The sequence below is a fragment of the Alligator sinensis genome, unplaced genomic scaffold (assembly GCF_000455745.1).
Source record: "Alligator sinensis unplaced genomic scaffold, ASM45574v1 scaffold375_1, whole genome shotgun sequence".
Lineage (NCBI taxonomy): Eukaryota > Metazoa > Chordata > Crocodylia > Alligatoridae > Alligator > Alligator sinensis.
This window is the reverse complement of record NW_005841928.1, coordinates 2513189-2532879: the sequence shown is the minus strand read 5'-3', so window position 1 is coordinate 2532879 and position 19691 is coordinate 2513189. Positions and strand designations below refer to the sequence as shown.

The 19691-nt window shown below is 40.0% G+C and overlaps 1 protein-coding gene across 3 annotated transcripts in view; it reads left to right on the top strand.

Moving 5' to 3' along the window:
• The window catches only part of SLC16A7 (solute carrier family 16 member 7), a 135580-nt gene extending 115895 nt beyond the window's left edge, over positions 1 to 19685 (top strand). For 2 of the 3 annotated variants that reach the window (XM_025198778.1, XM_006019413.3), the window contains 3 exons: positions 8167 to 8310; positions 10181 to 10996; positions 13743 to 14014. In XM_025198778.1, the coding sequence (XP_025054563.1) occupies positions 8167 to 8310; positions 10181 to 10996; positions 13743 to 14014 (1232 nt within the window). Of the gene's footprint in view, positions 1 to 8166; positions 8311 to 10180; positions 10997 to 13742 lie in introns of all 3 variants that reach the window. The other variant, XM_025198779.1, reaches the window with a different exon arrangement.
• The last annotated feature ends 6 nt before the right edge of the window (positions 19686 to 19691 follow it).

Below are 19691 nucleotides of genomic sequence, written 5' to 3'. Positions count from 1 at the left end.
CACCCCATGCCCCCTCCCCCCCCCCCATTCCGTGAAACCACATACAACACTTTGTACACAGTTTGCACAGGGAAGAGGATTTTTTTACTGTTGGGTAGGGAAGGTGGTGGAGGGACTCAGTGTGTTGGGGAGGGAGGGGAGAGGTGAGGGCTATGTGATATGAGGGGAATAAAGACTTGTTCTTCTGACATATGTCTGCAGTGAGTATGGTGCTAGGGGTGGGCGGGAAGGTAGAGTGTCCCTGAGCAGTGGGGCAGATGAGCTAGAGCAGGGAGTGCAGGAAGAAATGGTCAGCTAGAGCCTCCCACACGCAGTGCCCTGGTCCCCACTGATGGGTGCATGGCTCTTCTGGTGGCTTAGCAGGGGGGGCTCATCACTGCCACTGCTGCCACAGGTGATGCTCCTGCCTCCAAGCATCCTCTGCCCACCACGGCTCCTCCACCCAGGCCTCACAGAACAGCTCCTCTGGGCCTCACAGGTGTTATGCAGCACATAGGCTGTGATGATGACCTGGGGGAGGTTGTCCTTGGTGACCTCAAGGCAGATAGTGAGAGAGCGCCGGCAGCCCTAGAGGCAGCTGAAGGCGCACTCCACCAGGACATGCGTCTGGCCCAGGCACTAGTTAAAGTGGGCCTGGTGGGGGTCCAGCTGGCCGGTGTAGGGCCACATCAGCCAGAGAAGTAGCAGGTAGGCAAGGTCCCTGATAAACAGGGGCGGGATCACAATGGCACCAGATGCAAGTCCAGCACCCCTGGTGCTAAGCACCCATTCTCCAGTTCTGCCAGGCCAGAGTTGCAAAACACATAGGCTTTGTGGGCAATACCCACCTACCCAGCACTCCTGTGGGTGAACATCCCATGGTGGTCTACAATGGCTTGCAGGACCAGAGAGTGAAATCCGATGTGGCTGTAATAGGGGCGGCTTCTGTCATTTAGGCAGGTGACTGGTATGTGGGTCCTGTCCAGGGCCTTGCTACACTGGGGGAATCCAAGTGCACAGAACCCTGCCACCACTGCCAGGGGGTCATGGATGTGGATCATTGTGTACCCCAGCATGTCGTGGAGGACCCCACACACCTCCAGGACAGCCTCCCTGGAAGCAGCCTGGCGTACACCAAACAGGTTTCTGATGTACCAGAGACTGGTGGGCATGGCCAGCTTCAGCAGGGCAAGGGCCAGCTGGGTGTCTGCAGGGAGGGCCAGGTGCATGCTGGTGTCCTGCCACTGTAGGTGGGGCCAGAGGTGCTGAAAGAGGTTCTGGTAGTTGTGCCAAGTCATGCAGAAGGTGCCCAACCCCTGCTCATCTCAGGTGTGCTGGACAACGTGCAGCCACCAGTCCTAGGTGGTGCAGTGGGCCCAGAGGTGGCAGGGCTAGAGGCTGAGAAGAGAGACAGTGGCCCTGGTGGTGGTGTCCAGAAGCCCCTCATCAGCATCCCTGCTGGGGACAGCTGTGTATGGTGGTGGTGGCAGTCCTGGGACAGCATGCTGCCACCAGGCAAGCAGTCACTAAGTGTGTGGGAGCCAGGCGGGGCAAGGTGGCCATCAGGGCCATCCTTGGGGGAAGCAAATTGGGGCAACCGCCCCAGGCCCCGTGCTTTGGGAGTTCCCACAGAGCTGGGTGGAGAGGCCACAACTGAAGTTTAGTCCACCCGCCCACCCAGTGAGTTGGATAGCTCTTTGCTTGTTCCAGCTGGAAGTTCCGGCTGCCACCCATCCCGCTGTGTCTGAGTGCTGGGGATTTCACTCCCTGGCGTAAGTGTGCCGTGGGATGGGAAGGTGGCCCCCACACAGGCTGATTTGCCCAAGGGCCCGCATCCTGCTGGGATCGTCTCTGGCAGCCATGGGTCAGGTGGCGGTCAACATGGTGGGCCAGCAGGGCCAGCACAGCAGCCAGCAGGAGCCCGGGGTACTGGTCACACTTCCAGGGGCAGGGCTCAGGGAGTCAGAGTGGCCAAGGAGAAAGTTGTCATGTGGTGTCCCTGTGCTTGGAACGCTGCTCCTGGGCAAAGAAGAGGCTGGCCAGAGAGCAGCATGCAGGACTGTCTTTTAAAGAGGGCTGCCAGGTGCTGACAGCTGCAGCCAGTGCCTGGAGCTCCCCCCAGTGGCAGCAGGGGCCCACTGCAGAACTACAGGAAACAGTGAAAAGAGTAGCAAATCAGCTCTTTAATCTGCACATGTGTAGATGCTTGCCCAAAAGTGCTTACTCCAGAGTAGTTTACACCAGAGTAAATTTAGGTTGGATCAAATGCATATGTACACACGCCTGGTATGTACAGGTGTTACACTTAGATCAACCTAGATTGAATTATGGGGATGCCTATATGTGCCCTAAATTGCTGTGCTACAGGAACAGTTATAAAAACTGGTTAAGATGATAGGATTATGGTGAAGAATTGGAGACTGCTGATTTTGAAAGCTGGCAAATGTGTCATCTGTGAGAAACTACTTGGTTGAACCTAGTAGAAGACCTAGTTAAAGAAAAAGCTGCAGCTGAGAACTCACAATCCTTTCATTAGGCATCTCCTGTTGCCATCTTTAGCCTGAGAAGGCCAAGTAGTTCTTTTGAGAAGCTGAGTTGACCAAAAAAGCAGGATTTCCAGTGCCCAGCCAGGGTTAATAGGTCCGATCCAATGATAAGGGCAAGAATCAGAAGCAGGACCAGGCCAGCATTCAATGGCAAGAACCAGGGTCACGAATCAGAAGGCATGAACCCAAAATAGAAACCAGGAGCCTTGAACCAAAGTCAGAATTCAGAGCTATAAACCAGAAGGCAGAACAAAGTCAGAAACTGAGAAGCAGGAACCAAAGTCAAAAAACAGAAGTGAGCATCTGGGGCCACCTACTAGAAAGCAGGAACCAAAGTCAAGAGTTAATTGTTCAGCAACCCTCAAATATTAAACAACCTGCGGTTGGGTACAAGGAGTGGGTTTAAACAGAGGCCCTGCGGGCTTTGTCAGCCAGTTAGGTGGCATGCAGGCACTGGCTCAGTTTGTGTTCACTCTGTCTCTGGGTCAACTGTTACCTCAGGAGCCCTGGGGTGGAAGAGTGAAAACTAAAGCTTCATGATACAGCTGAAACTAGGGTTCTTTATAGTCTTATTTGCTAGTATTTCACTTGGAGACATGTCTTTCACAGCCATTGACTTGGGGAAATCCTTGTTTTCCTCACCCTTCAGTGTAATACAGTTGTTGTTAGAGTCTGTACCTGTTAAGAAAAAGATACACACTGGGAAGAAATCTTACTCACCCCCAAGGGGAACCCAGATAGCCTTTTTTCCCCAGTCTGATAAAAAGAAGCGTAAACAACTGGAAAGAAAACATCTGGGTGGTGGGTAAGCAGACCTAAGAAAGGAAATTCTAGAAGTGACCAAGTGTAAAGAGAGGACACTAACATAATCTTATGCCACCATTCATTTCTTTGTTGAGAAAGTAAATCCTTAGGTCTGAGGTTATTTTTGATCTGCTTCGCATCCTTTATAATTTTACCCAAAAAAAAGTTGCCTTGTTTTTGCACATGCCTGCAGATGGCTTCCTTAAAGAATTTCAAGGCAGCAGGAGTGGTGTACACGACAGCCTAACCAAAAACGTACGCACCGCAAGAATTAATCAACACTAGCCCTCTCATATATTGACTACCTGGTCTCTCACAAATGAAGCCTCCAAGTATAAGCTGCGGAGCTTGAACATATACATATTTGGGATGCAGGTCAGAGAGACGGGACAAAAAACTGGCTGTCCTTTTTGTCATCGGCTTCCAAAAGATATCTGTAGTATCTTCCAAAAGACCCGGCCTTGTCCAAAACTATTCCTTTGTGATCTTCTAATCCCCTTGTCCCACACATGCACCTGGGTAAATTGTCCTTTTATTCTTTTTTTAAAGATTTGGTCATCTTTAAAATGAGAATTGACTCAAAAATCCAGTCCAAGATCAACATGACAATGAACATTTTTTGTCCCATCCAAGAGTCAAAAAATGTATATATTGCATCAGAATTGATTTTTATGAGATTTTAATGAAATACATATTAGCATTTAGCATGATCTTGCCAATGATCTGTTATTTGATGTTGAGTAACTGAATTATGTTTCTGGTTAAAAATTTGCTGTAATTTATAGATTCATGCCAGCCTGTGAGCATTGTTTAAATGACTGTAGATGTAGGTGAATGCAAAATCAAATTTGTGCTTTCCCATAAAAGGCCTGATTAGATGTTCACAGCTGGCATTTATGTAGATTCATATGTACTGACATATGAATATACAGTATTGTAAGAGACTTTAAAACCAAAATGTACACCCAGATGTCAAAAGAAAATGTTTAATGCCATTATCAGAGCTGCAGGAAACTGGAAAAGTTATAGAGTTTCCTCATTCATATGCTCAACCCAACATTATGTCTTATATAGCAATTGATGTTTCCTAAGTGTTAGATTTTAAACTGAAACACTGGAATATTCCTAGAAAGCAAAATTAAACTGGAGTTAGGGTGGCAAGTGCGTATCGGTAACTTATGTGAAAAACTTTAAAAGAATATTGTAGTTTCCAAAGATGTTTGTAAGTCAGCAAATGTATTTTAATTTTAAAAAGGGATGTTTAAAATACATGCCTAATAGTACACTTCATGGAAATGCAAAGATCATGCAACTCAAACAACTTCAACTTTCCCCTTGTGGCTTCACCCACCATCCACCCAAGACCAAGAGATTTCATTTATGGCCATTTATTCACTATGCTCTGGTGCTGGCATTTGTTGCCTTCTGGGTGGTTTACCATACTGGCTTTGAGCTTAACACCCCTAACTAGCCTGTGACCTGACTAACTGAGAAATCTCTTTGTTACTGTGCATTAAGGCAACCTAATGCATATTTTCAGTACCTCACATTGGAGGTACTAAATTTAATGTGCATTAGAAAATATCCAGGTGAAGTTTTATGTGTGGGCTATGTAATGTATGAAAAGCTAAATGGCTTAGGACACAGGCTTTGAGAGTTCATCTTCCTTCTTGTCCCTCATTATAATGGTTGACATTTTAGCAGAATAGAGCAGGGTAAAAAATTAATTTAAATAGTTTGTCATAAAGTTCAGTTTCAGATTCGCCCCTCCCCCCCATGAATTCAGGTCAAATTAAGCAAATAGGTTTAACTGAGAAAAATGGCAGGGGGGGGGGGGTGAAAAAGTCAAAATATTTTGTTTCAACAGTTTCAAAACATAACATTTCAACTCTTTGTTTGAAAAAGTTAATTTACAAATGTAGCTAAATTTCATATTTATAAAAGAGTAAATAAATCTCATAATGGACCAAACAATTTGTTTAATGCAAAATGAAAATATAAGTATATTTTATATCAACAAAAAAATACAGAAGAATTGTCTTTTGGGTTGACATCTCCTTATCCACCTAATTCTGCTGAAGAACTGAAATACAGTGTTACTCGCACAACCCTAAGGGATTTTCCTGATTGGAACTTGTTCCTCCAAAGGTTCATAAGACCACACAAGTTTCATAAACTTCAGGATGCAATGCATGGCACTGCTTTGATCGAGGCTTTCTTTGGGATTTTTCTCTTCTGTGAATGCCAATCCTGTCTATGGCTAGTTCCAGAAAAAGAAATGCTGCTATATCACATATAAAACTTTTTCTGGCCTGCCCAGAAACCCAGACTACTGGCTATCTCATGAGATGTCCTGTAAGCTAAACCTCTTGACTCTGTATAACTGTGCTTGAAACCTTTTAAGTATCCAGATTTTATTTTGTGTAACCAACCTAATGGACATATAAATTGATTTTTAAGCAGACAATCCACTGAATTCAATGGACAGTTATGCTTATACAAAAGATGGTATAGTATACCATGGAGACTTGCTATTAACCCATTACTAACAGTAAGAGATTTAGGGCAGGTCAAATATTGGAGCTCAAACAACAACATATTGCAAAGAACATAGGTTTTCAAGTTTTTGAGCCATCTTTTTTCTTATAATGGATATTCTGGCATTAATTTATTTCATTATTATGGAGCAAATATAATGTAAGAGCCAAAATAATTTGCAGGAAAACCAAATGCAGTACTTGACATTTCATTTTACTGCCATTGTCTCTTGTAGCTCCACTTTTAAACATCAGTTTGCATTCGTTCCCTTTTATATTTTTTTTTCTTTTTAAATGTAGTGAATTTCATGCTTACAAAACCTAGACTGGTAATTCTGATTAGGACCAGGCATAATAGAATCAGATGTTGTGTTACATCCTTAAAGTGCTCTGATAGCACTTAGTACGTACGGTACCACCTATTCATTTAAAGGACTTGTAAGTGTACATCATGTTTAGATGCCCAGTGTCTGTTTGTTTGATGTGGACATAATTACACTATGAACTAAATTATTCTTGAAACTAAAGACCAGAGCTGTAGCTATATTTTCAAGTTTATAGGTTATAGGGCCCCTCTACATGTGCAGGTAAAGGTGCAATTAGATCTAATGTGTGATTCACACAAAATTATGCCTCCTGCCATTCCACAAGTGCATGGCAGGAGGCATGGTTGTGAGATCACACATTAGATCCAAGTATGCCTTATTGCCAGTACAGGGGGAGCCCAATCCTAGGCTTCCCCTACATCAGCAAGAAGCAGGGTCCCATGGCTGGGAGCCTCCCTTTGTTGAGGGGCCTCCCAGTCATGGGGCCCATGCACAGCCAGGACCAAGAGTCCCTCAGGTGTGGAAGTCTTGGTTTTGGCTGCCTGTGTGACACTGCTGGGACTGAGAGCCCCATCAGGTGTAAGACTCTGTCCCGGCTGTGCAACTTGGACCAAGAGCCCCATCAGCTGTGGGCCTCTCAAGCCCCTACAGCTGTGTGAAGCACCCCACAGTAGGGAGATCACAGTGGCTGGAAGATTGCAGCGCCTGTATTCTCTCAGTGGCAGACTACACATGCAAATTAAAGCAGGACAGAAACTAGCTATAAAGTTATTACACATTTTCGAGCAATATCTTTATAGCTAACGGGATCATTTTAATGCTCAATAGTTCATTTGAACGTGTTGCCAGTCTAAATTTATTGTGCAATTAACAAGGTAACTGTGCAATAGATATCATGTGTACAGGGGCCTTAGTGTAATGACACTGAAGCGTGCCTCAGACTTTGTTAGTCAACACAGTCTGCCTATTATATTCATTAGTGCTATTAATGCTGCCTATTATCACTCATCTTCAGAACCAGTCAAGCTTCACTTGTGTTTAATTTATACTCTGATTTATACTCTGATTAAACAAGGTTCTTGAGCACACTCCTAACTTTAAGTAGGCGTGTGATCCCACTGACATGCTAAAAGTATCCTACACAAGTTAACAGGCAACTATAAAATTCCCAAAAGTTTCCATACTATTAAAATACGTTATTATCCGATTCATTTAAAAATCTCTTTTGCTGCAATAGCAATAGTTTTCTTCCTTCTGTTTCAACTCCTGAGCTGGACTTCACAGTATGGGCCTGACTGATCAAAATATCCAGGATGGGGGTGAGGAGACTGTGGCTACACCCCTTAAGGGGTGCGACCCATGAGCAGTGAATCCACCACAATGCTGGTGCAAGCTTCTGTCATAGTCATCACTTTGGCAAGATTCCAGAGCCCAGGTGTTGAATGCTGCTGTTATTCATCACCCCCAAACCTCCTCTGAATTCAGCATCAGGAGAAAATTGTGGATGAGTGGTGATGACATTCACCCACTGGGCTCTGGTGTTGCTTTAAATCAATGCCTTCAGCAGGAGCCCACAGCAACAAGCTGGTGAGCTCAAAGAGCTTGCTGCACATGGGTCAGACAACTGAAGACAGATGCAACTGCATTCCTCTTTCTTTTCATGGATCCTCTCCAACCCTGGCCTGTCTCAGCATTCCCTGCCTTCCCAAGTCTTCCTTTGACTGGGATCATTTTTGCTTCCTGAGAATGGTAATAAGCAAGCTTGTATCATTCATGTCTTACATCCTTTGATCCAGATTCATGACTGAAATATTTATCAAAGCCACGTGTCTGTGACACATGACTATGGCTCTGTCTGACTTCAAGCACATAAATATTTGCCTGTCGTGCCTGCAGTGAAGACATCTACGCATTCCTAACTGCAAATATATTTATGACAACATGACTGAAAATTTGTTCATTTCTTGCCATCAGGTCCCATGAGCAGCGTCTTGGTGAACAAATATGGTAGCCGGCCAGTAATGATAGCAGGAGGCATATTGTGTTCATTTGGAATGATTGTATCCTCTTTCTGCAATAGTGTCCTGGAACTTTACATATGTATAGGTGTTGTTGGAGGTAAGCGACTTGTTCAAAATTTACTGTCACTACATTTAATGTTTATAATTAACATTTAATGTTTATAATATTATTGTACAGAATAGGTGCTCTAGACATAGACAAGAGTGTCGTTGTGCTAGGCATACTACAAACACAGAAGAATAAGACGCTCCATCTAGTTCATTTTATTTATCCTGAACTATATTTCTTTGAGACTTTCTGGGATATTAAATTATTTCTTGGGATATTTCAGAAACACATTATTATTTTATTCAGTAAATGCAATATGTATGTTCCATACTGTGCTGCACTATAATTTCAACAACAAAAATGATTGCCTTGTGACAACTCTTAGTATAGTTATTTTTATTGGATTTTATATTGATCACTTTAGCTCCTAATCATAATGTAGTTTGAACTCAGTAGCAGAGAGACTAGAAGATACCTAATAAAGATACAAGTTCTTTTAGGCCCACAAATATATCTATATATAGTGCTCTGATATATAGTGCTCTGGAAATAGCTCGCTCCTGCAAAAAAATAAAATAAAATATTTATTTATTTTTGCAGGAGTGAGCTGCAAGGGCTGGGAGGCAGAGTGGTAGGACAAAGGGGCAGGAGAGGAGCACCAGGAGTGGGGAGTAGAGGGAACAGCAGCCAGCTTGATCCAAGCTGACAGGGAGGCTAGATCTGGAAATGTGGGGAGCAGCATGGACCCAGTCAGGGCAGACAGGGGCTGGCATACCTGATGGGATCCTGACAGCCCCCAGCTGCCTGCAATCTGGGCCACCTACCCTACCCCTGAGAGCAGGTGAGCTGTGCAGGCACTGAGCCAACTTGGCTTCTAGCTCTGCATCTACTGTCCAGCAGCCCTCTAAGGGCAGATCAAAGTAGGGCAGGTTAGAAGGAGTATTAACCCTTAATGTGTAAGTGCTCAAAGCGCATGCTAATGTTAACACCAGTTAAAATTAGCAGGTGCTAAGTGTAATGTGTGACAAGGTCCTAAGGGCTTAACAGTGAATTCAGAGCAGCCCCACCACTTTATTGCCAGGTTCAGAGCATGCTTGTGGACACTGGTAAGTGGGAGTGTTTAGCTCCATCCTGACCAGGACCTCCCCTGCTGTACACACAAGCCTATATAGGCTTCCCCATATTCTATAACAGTTCAACTCCCCCTTGACCATGGATTTCATGGATGTGACCTCCACAGTCATATCTGATTGTTTGCAGGTATGCTGCAAATTTATTAGTAATTATTAACCATTTTAAACCTTACTTTGCTTACACATTCAACTCCAAATAAAGATAGAGATAAAAAGAGAGAGGATTATAACCGTAAATTTAATCTGCTCATTTTTGTTGATTAGATGATACTTTAAAACTTTTGTGAAGTGAACGAAGAGGAAACTGTTTTACAGCTTAGTAAGATAAAAATGGTATAGTCAGGGTTTCGATACCATTTTTCCTCTGTTGCTCCTTTGTCTATATCATTGCTCAAAAATTACTAGTTTTTGCTTTTATTCCAGTGCAGTACAGGAAAATGTCAAAACTCTTGTGTTGTGTTAGAATGATGTTGTAGCCATAATGGTCCAGGAAAAATGCGAGAAGTAAGGATTTTTTGGAGGGGACATCTTTCATTGCACCAACTGCATAGTTGAAATAAAGTTAGACATGCTTTCAAATTAATTACATTCTTATCAGGCCAGACATTCCATGGACAGTAAACCTTATGGAAAGCAATGAAACTAATTCATTCTCTGATACTGATTTTTTTTGTCTTCATTCAAACTTGTTGAACGATGTGTTGGCTTTTTTGAATAAAATATATTATAGGGAAGGGTTTTGTATATATTATGCACAATAAAGCTATGTTCTATTTGCTCCTTAGGTCTGGGTTTAGCGTTCAACCTGCAGCCTGCCTTGACTATGATTGGCAAGTATTTTTACAAGAAGCGTCCCATTGCTAACGGACTAGCTATGGCTGGAAGTCCTGTATTCCTAAGCACGTTGGCACCTCTCAATCAATTTCTCTTTAATTTATTTGGCTGGAAAGGAAGCTTTCTTATTCTGGGAGGACTTCTGCTGAACTGCTGCGTGGCTGGGTCACTTATGAGACCTGTTGGACCAAAACCAGTCCCTCCTGTGAAAAAAGATGTTGAAAAAGGGGCAGGAGATTCCACATTGCACAAAAACAACAAGAAGAAGGCTTTCTGGCAAACTCTGAATAAATATTTAGATATATCCCTTTTCAAACACAGAGGATTTCTAATTTATTTGTCAGGAAATGTTATTATGTTTATTGGTTTCTTTGCCCCAATAGTATTCTTGGCTCCTTATGCCAAGCATAAGGGAATTGATGAATATTCTGCAGCTTTTTTGTTGTCTATCTTAGCTTTTGTAGACATGTTTGCTAGGCCTTCAATGGGACTTTTGGCAAACTCCAAACTCATCCGGCCAAAGATCCAGTATTTCTTTAGTTTTGCTGTCTTGTACAATGGTGTCTGTCATATCATGTGCCCACTGGCATCAGACTACACTGGCCTGGTGATATATGCTGTATTTTTTGGGTTTGCTTTTGGAATGGTTAGCAGTGTTCTTTTTGAGACGTTGATGGACCTTGTTGGTGCTGCCAGGTTTTCCAGTGCCGTGGGACTTGTCACAATTGTGGAGTGCTGCCCAGTTCTTATCGGTCCACCTCTTGGAGGTAAGGAATCTTTTGTTGTTCCCCTTTCAAATACCATTGGGCCCACTGTAAACAACTGAATATTAATACTAATCTAAAATATTGTATACATGCACATTAATTGATGTTGCCATTGGAACCACAACATTTTAATGGTCTGTTCTTTTGCATTTAGAATTGTAACACTGCGGTAAATTAAGTGGTTTTGTATTCCAAAGATTTAGATTTATACGCATATCTATAGATTTCCTGTGCATGTACAGCACATACACACCTACAACTATGTCTCCATATGCAGTGTGTCCTTCATAGACATATAGATACCTGTAAATAGGATACAGTTATCTTATATTGTCATAGTAAGACCATAATGTTAGCTCTCAGTGGCCATGTCCACAGAAGATGCTACGGCCAGTAGCAATGAACAGTGACAGTTATGCTACTGTGCAGTAGTAACAAGTATACGCACACACATTAAAATGTAAAAGGTGGCAGAAACTAAAGTCCCTATGTGTTGTTTGAATGCTAGTCTCCATGGAGCTTATAGAAAGAAGAAAATCAGTTGTCTCAACATGAGGACATGCATGACAGGACCCTGAAGCTGTCCGTCAGTGTATTGAGTAGACCACTGGCCTGCACTATTTTACCGCTCATTAATCACCTTTAGAATTATAGCAGTCAAGGCTTTTTTTTTTTTTAAGAGGCTTAGGTAGGCTTTTTTTGTGGGGGGGAAGGTACTTTTCAAAATCCTAGGCCAATTATTAATACATATAAAATGACAGAATTACAGAATACTGGCCTGCAATATATATAACCTACATTCAAAATATATATGCATTTCAACCAAACAGTACAAAATCACCAGGCATTCAAACACATTCCCACATGCTCAAATTAACACAAATGAGAAATGACATTGAAGGCAATGAGAGTATTCAGGTGCTTAAATTTAAATACACTAGTAAAAGTGTTTGCAGGATAGGGGGCATTATTATACTGAAGTAATATTTCTTAATTTTGGATAAAGAGGGCCAGTTTTAACTTTGAGGTGTTATTTTACTGACATTAATATTCAGTAGTTACACAGACATTCCAAAATATCCTGTGCATCTTTTACTATGTGCATTTAGATTTGAAAGGGTCAGGGATACAATATGCTACTTTAACACAGATCTGTAATACACCACCTAGTGGGAGGACTGCATGTACAGCTGATCAAATCTAATCTGCTCAAATATTATTATAACCTGCACTAAAATAAAGTTTAATATTAACAGAAAATATTTATTTCTCCATGTATTTGCCTTTCAGGCTTTTAAGAAGTGTTATATTTGGGATAGAAGATAAATAATTAAATTTTGCTTGCTAAACAGAGGAAAACAAAGTGGAGCCAGGCACACAATACATTTCAAATGTTAGTCTTAGTTCAGATCCTATAATATATTATGCTGAACTCTTGAACGAAAATGAATTTTCTTTCCTAATTTTACTAGACAGGCCATCATTAAAAAATTATTAATATCACTGAGGATGCCTAAATTAGTTGCAATACTAAATGAATAAAAGGCAGACCAGGATGGCACATTATAAACAAACTTATTCAGAGGCATTCAGATACATTTATACCTCTCTGAATGAGTTATTCTAAAAAGTGCCACCCTGCCTACCTTCTGCCTAAATTCAGATTAGCATGGTAACTACTGCTCTCTAATAAATGAATAGTATACTTGCAATAATTTGTTAATAATATTCAGATATTTCTAATAGTAATCATAAGGCATAATGCAGAGATTGAGGTATTCAATATATTTAGGACAAAACTTCAAATTGTTATAAAGGCAAACAATTACGTATTACCCTCAACAGGTCATAGTGCATTCATTATTTTTTTTAAGATTCATTATTAAATGTATATGAGGTAAACGTAATGGCTGTTAGCAGTCCCAACGGCAGTCATTCCAAAGCAACAGGAGGAAAATATTAGATGGAAAAAAAATGACAGGTCTGAATTCTGAGACAGGTAATTTTAGCGATGCTATTCTGAAGTCAGTCAGAAGGCAGGCTAGATATGCACTTTTATAGATTAAATAAATAACATATAGAAAGAGAGCACAAGCTTTCATGGGCTGAAACTCACTTCATCAGATGCTGTGAAAGGACATGGAGAAAGGTCTGAATTCTACCACTGCTGACTAGTCTTTCCATTAAGTCTTTCAACTATTTTACTAGGGATGATGAATTCAATAATAACCAACAGTTATACTGAAATAAACTTTTAGAGACACACTGTACATCTGTCAGTGAATATAACCTAAAACAATAATCTAGAGCAATCTACATGTGCTGATTTAAGGTGCGTTAGCCATTTTTAAGGGGCGTTAAGGATGCAGTTATACACTTGTGCACCCTTAATGCACCTTAAAAATTGTGGTTTTAGCCTATTTGCACCTAAATTTGATACCTGCCAAAGCAGATTTAGGCACAAATAACTAAAGCACCTTAACGCACATGTAGACTTGCTAAGGTGCCGCATTAATGTGCCTTAGCCTGTGCACGTGTAGACACACGCCAAAATCACCTTAATACGCATTAGGCAAATGTACATTAAGTTTAAGCATGCATAAAAGCACATGTAGAAGCCCTAAGAGTACTTTCCTGTGCCATATTTAAAACTTAACTTCAAATGGAGACATCTACAGTTAGTCACAGTATAAGCTATTCTTTTTCTCAAAACTTACTCTTGTCTTTTTTTGTTTTTGTCTTTCAGGTTGGTTAGTGGATGTAACTGGTGAATATCAATACATGTACTTTGTCTGTGGAGTGATTGTGATTGTGGCAAGTATCTGGTTGTTCATTGGTAATGCCATTAACTACAGGCTGTTGGCAAAGGAAAAGAAGATAGAAGAGGAAAAACAAAAAGCGTTAAAGAATGCCGATTCCAAGGAAGCAGAACCTTTGACCAACAATGAGAATGGAGAGCCTGCCAACAGGGATAACAAAGCTCTTGATGATCCTTCAGAAAGGGAAACTAATATTTAATATGAAATATTGTTCAAACATCAATGTCTATGACTTGCATTAGAAGTATTTCTTCAAGATACAGGCCAGGTTTTGTAGTAAAAATGATCAGTCACAATACTGGGTGAGAACAGGATTTTGCCAATGGCAAGATTCCACTAATATAATCATCTACAGGTTTTGTTTTGTGGTTTTTTTGTTTGTTGTTTTATGACTCAACAATTGAGGTTACAGAGTTAGTGAATCCAGGCAAGTGAGAAAATGTGTCTATTCTAACTGTGACTATGGAGACGGGTCAAGTAAGATAGACTTTCAGAAGTCTTCCAATTATCTTGTTTCAAAAGAACTTCTAAAGCAACATCATCTGTTTAGCCTTGTTTGAGAAGACATCTTGTCTTCATTTTCAGAATATCACTGATGACTGTTGTCTTCTCCCCACATCCTATTTTGATGATAAATATTAAAGAAAAATATCAGCTTATGCATTAATAGCTGACAAGCAAGAGAAACCTAATGACAAATTACCTAAATAAAGCACACAGGAAACTTTTTGCCCTTTTGAAATGTAGATCAAAATGTTGTATTATTTGTGCATTGATCTTTGCCAGAGGACAAAAAATATTGCTAAAATGCAATAAATGGTTTCATGATAATAGATAACCATCTTTCTTTTTTCCTCCAAGAGATAGCTAATTACATGTGTAGATATTTATTTTGCAGTACATAGTACAGTCATTAATTCAAAGTAGCTTAAAATCTGTCTGTATTCAAATCAAAATTTATTTTAAATTAAGTTCAGCATATAAGTGGTACATAGCTTTTAAGAGTTCTGACTGTTTCATTCATGTACCTAAATTTAAAGTAAGTCAAGCAGAGGAAATAAATGTTTCAGGGATAGGGGAAGCTTTTTTTTTTTTCTAGGCAGCTGATTCAATGTCCATGGAAGATAAAAGGGCTCTTTCCATTGACTTCTGTGGGCCTGAATCAATCAGTTGCTGGTAATTACTTTAAATCAGATCCTTGCATATATTGGCAGAAAGTCATTATCCTCTGATAGTTGTTTGACGACTTATGTGAAATAAGTTTTAAGATCTAATTCCAGGTCCTTTTGGACAAGTAACCTCATCACAATTCCTACCTACCCACCTAAAGCATTTTTTCATGAACTAACATCTTTTTATGGCTTTATGAGCAGAGAGACCAAGAACTAAACCTTCTAAAAAGGTTGAGGCATGCTGGCAGCGCATTCTGTAGAACTGTGCATTGCTGTTGTCCTTGGTATACCTTTTCATACAGATTTTTTAGTCCTTTCTCTACAATATTGCATAATCATTCTTATTTGATATACGTAGATTTTTTTTCTTAAGAAAGAGCAAGAATACAAACTAAGTCTACAGTTGTACGTCACAGCATCTAACTATAATTCCATCTGAAATTTAATAGTGGAAGTTAATTCCATGCTTGCAGAAGTTTCAAATGATGAAGGGGTTAAATGAAAATGCTTATGTTTTATTTAGGAGAGAGAAACAGAAGGTGCTTTTCATTTTGGAGGAGGGCACCTGTTTATAAATGCATCTGAAATTGTGAAAATTAAGGGTCTGATTCATAAAATATTTATGCACTGTTTATGCAGGATACATACACACACTTAGTTCAGGAAAAGACAAGGTCTTGCAATTCATTTGAGCCCTTTTTCTTACCTCTAAAACATGTACTATATTAATTCTAAAATGATGTGCCAATACCTCAAGTAAGGAGAAAACTATGAAATTAGACAGGTATATGAGAATATTTAAGGAAGGTGCATCAGTACACGTGCTCAATAACATTATGTTCATCAAGGCTTTTGTTTTGCTTTTTGTTTGCATTTGTTTTTTGTTGTTTGATTACATACAATGTATTGCCAGAAACAATACTATAAATACCTTTTCCAGACCTTGGCACTTTTTACACAAGGAAACATATGAGTCCATCACTAATGCAGTGCAGAAATAAACATTTATACTGTACCAATGATCTTGCAGCAAAACCAGACAGTTTTGAGAAAAGTCTGAATTTTGTAGTAATCTCATGTGCAATACAAACACAACAGAGTTTAGAGAGGAAACATTGATGGTTACTCATTACAACCTGACCAAGACTTAAGTTCAACCCTGTGTTAAGGGGTAGTCCACTATAGTACACAATCATAGCTCCCTCCCTTGTTTCAGGAAGGGAAAGAAGCACAAAGAGGAGAGGAGTCAAGGTTCTGATTACACCACGTCAATTCTGTTTAGAAGTATATTGGGTGCACAGCCTCAGAACCACAATCTGGAAGGGCACTGTCCGGTGACAGAGAGAGAGAGAATGAGATAGCAGACACCATGTGCGCCTACTCAGACCCCTGTGTGATCACAGCATTCTCAAACCCTCAGTAATGTATTAAGAAACATGAATTGAAGATGTTGGGTAAAAAGTATTGAACAGGAGCATCTTTAAACAGCATGTGGTAGAAAGGCACAGATGATAAACAAAAGGATTAAATAGGGAGGTTGAGGCACAGCTAGAGAGGCAAGAATCTAAGTGCTTATTATTTCTCTCTGCACAAAAGAACTTAGTTAAAAATACATGATAGAGCACTATAGGAGACAGATTTTTGATTTTGTCTACTGAATGTTGCCATGGGATAAATAAGAGGATCTGAAGGAAAAAAAATGAAAGAAGGCCTCAAGAGCCACAAAAGGCAACTTACCTGTTCAATACTATGCAGCACAGGAAAGAAATGGAAGAAGCAAAGTTCCTTGAGGGCTTAGAGAACGTTGACCACCAGTGACAAAACTTATGTTACTATCCTAAAGGAGATCAAAGTTTATAGAAACACATCCCTCAGAAGAGTTACTAGTCTTTCATCTGCTGCCAATAAAGTTCTAAAATAGTGGGCATGAAAAATCTGGCTTCCCATGACTCACCAACGCACAACTGTAAATCATAGAACAAGATAAAATGATGTAGCAGGCACCAGAAGCAATATAAAATCTCAACTAATGGAGTCAAATGAAACATTTTCTTATACCTCTTTTATTTTTCCCTTAAACTAGAAACCAAGTTGAATCAAGAACTCCAAATCTGTGCATTACTGAATGCTGCAGGTGAGGATCATTCCTCTGTAAAAAATGTCTGGAATTCAAAGTTGCTGTCTTTCACACAACGTGTGCTAACACTTATTTTTAATAAAATGAAAAGGAAATCATTCTCATTTCTATGAAATTGTCACTCTCAGCCAGTTTATAAGGCTACACTAAACTGCAAAATATTAAAATGGGTACAACTAGGCTTGTGGGTTACCTTGATCATCCTTATACTGAAAAGTACCTTCTTTCTCAAGTAGTTCAATCACCACCTTTTAAAAACTTTCTCAGTGTCTTGTAGAGCCTATCACCTGCTGTTTTATCTCTTGAGTATCCAAGTGGACTTAAACACTTAAGTATAATTCTCTTCCACCCTGTTCGAGTCCCTGAAAATCCATTACTGTATCTACTTCTGTAACATGCTATCATCTTACTCTTAAGAGGCATGGGAGAAAAAGCCAGGAGGAAGAGAACCCATTCACCTTTTGAATTAACAGTGTTGAGGGAGTCAAGCAGGGTGAGCATGTTTAGGCATCTAAGGCCACTTACACACTTATGCAAAATTTAGCCTAGGGGAATTGATCCTTGTCTCCCACTTCCTGGATAAATGTTTTCACTGATATGCTGTTCAATAAAGAAGGAGTAAGAATCACAACAACCTCCTCCCTGGGCTGCTGTGTCTTCTAAGAAAAGAGTGAGACTTGTTCGTTACTTTGAGGGAACACCTGGAGTCACCTTTTCAGGGTGAAATCCTGGTTCCATATAAGTCAAAGCAAAATTCCTATAAACTACAATAGGGCCAGGATCTTATTAAAAGTCTCTGCCCATTCTGAACCTCTTTCTATTCATCTGTTTTTCAGTGTGGATTAAAGTGTTTGTCTACATGTTAATATAAGTCAATTCCTGCTCCTCAAGAATTGAATAATAATTTCACAGTAACTTCAGCGGGGGCAAGTTAGTTCCAAATGTTTCACATGCAATGGTGTATGGTGACCTCATAAAGCAGCAAACATGGAATATTTACTGAAGTAATATTATTTGAATTAGATTTATATTTTTGTGCATGTGATCTCCAAAGATGCATAGGATCAGGGGATGATGGAAAAACAGGAGAAAAATCATGATTCTTTTACCTTTTGAAAAGGATTGATAATATGTCATTGTAAGAAAATCATTCAGTGTTTTCAGTAGATTCATTAAAGGGTTACTTTATATTAGCAGGTCACGTAATCAATAAGTAGTTGTCTTCTTCTCTTTCCTCTAAGATACTATTACAAGATTGTATTATATAGAACAGATAAGATAAAGATTGAACATACAGCCTTTTGTGTGATAGCATGATGAGATGGCCAACATGTTGCAGAACCTAAAACCCATTTCACTTTCTCTGCCATTTTCACAGCAGCTCGTTTTTTTAAATGTCATGAATAAATTTATCTTGACTTTCTGTAGTATTTTCCTTCATCTTCAGTGTTACTTGTCTTAACTACAAGGCAAGCATGTCTATACTATAGTAACTGGAGTTTGTGTGGTCATACTCAAATCAGTTTATAACTAGGTAGTTTATATATTACTAGCAGTGTACCTCTTACTACACAGAACACAGTATGGACTAACCACTTGAATATTTATCCAGAAGTACTAGTTTAAACCAGGCTACTAGATGAAAGCTACATGATTGGTGATCACTGCATTGCAGACATATCCTAGAAGTGCTGACAGTACTGGCTCAGAAGACACAAGAAGATATGATCCTCCTCACAATAAAGAGAAATAAGTCTAACTGTGCAGGCAAGTGTAGAGCATCCATAGAATTGAGCCTAAATGTGACTGATGGTGATAGTCTCTTGTTCTTTTGCTTTGCTTTTACGGAAGAAAAGTTGAAGTATTGTAGTTTACACTGTCCTTATTTTCTTTTAAGTGTATTTATCACATCAATTTATTCTTCCTCTTTGAAACTTTAATTCCTTCTTATGTTTCTTCCTCTTGTTCTTGATGTAACTCAATAGAAACAGTGTGTCTTCTATTGTGATTTTTGTTAGGTGTTTTGGATCTTTCTCGACCTACCACAATCTCTGTGTGTGACCCCTGAGTTTTGGCGTTGAAGTAACTAATATTCAGATAAATGACAAGCTGTGTACATCAACATAGTTATTAGTTCTCTCTCTACCTCGATGCACATATCAAGTTTCAGTAAATAATACCAGTGGTAGCTGTTTTTAAACAAGCTTGCTGTTCGTGAAACTAGGTGCATCTACATGTTCACTGTAGTGCTCAGCAGACTAATTTACTGTGCAGTAAAGTGTCATGGTCTACATGTGCATGGCAACTGGGCCAGTGTAGTCTAATGTACAGTGCCATTGGATACTCCCATCAGACACAAGTACTATCCGGTGACGAAGTAAATTACTGCGCTTAAATGCACATGTATATGATTATATCAGGATTAGTTTAATTCAGCTCAAATTGCACCGGAGTTTATTCGTTAAGTTTAATTGCACGTGTAGACGTGCCCACTGATGAGTTGCCTAGTACCAAAGTAGAATTAAGGCAACTTTTGCTAGTTTATCTATAAATAACTATTTTTCTAT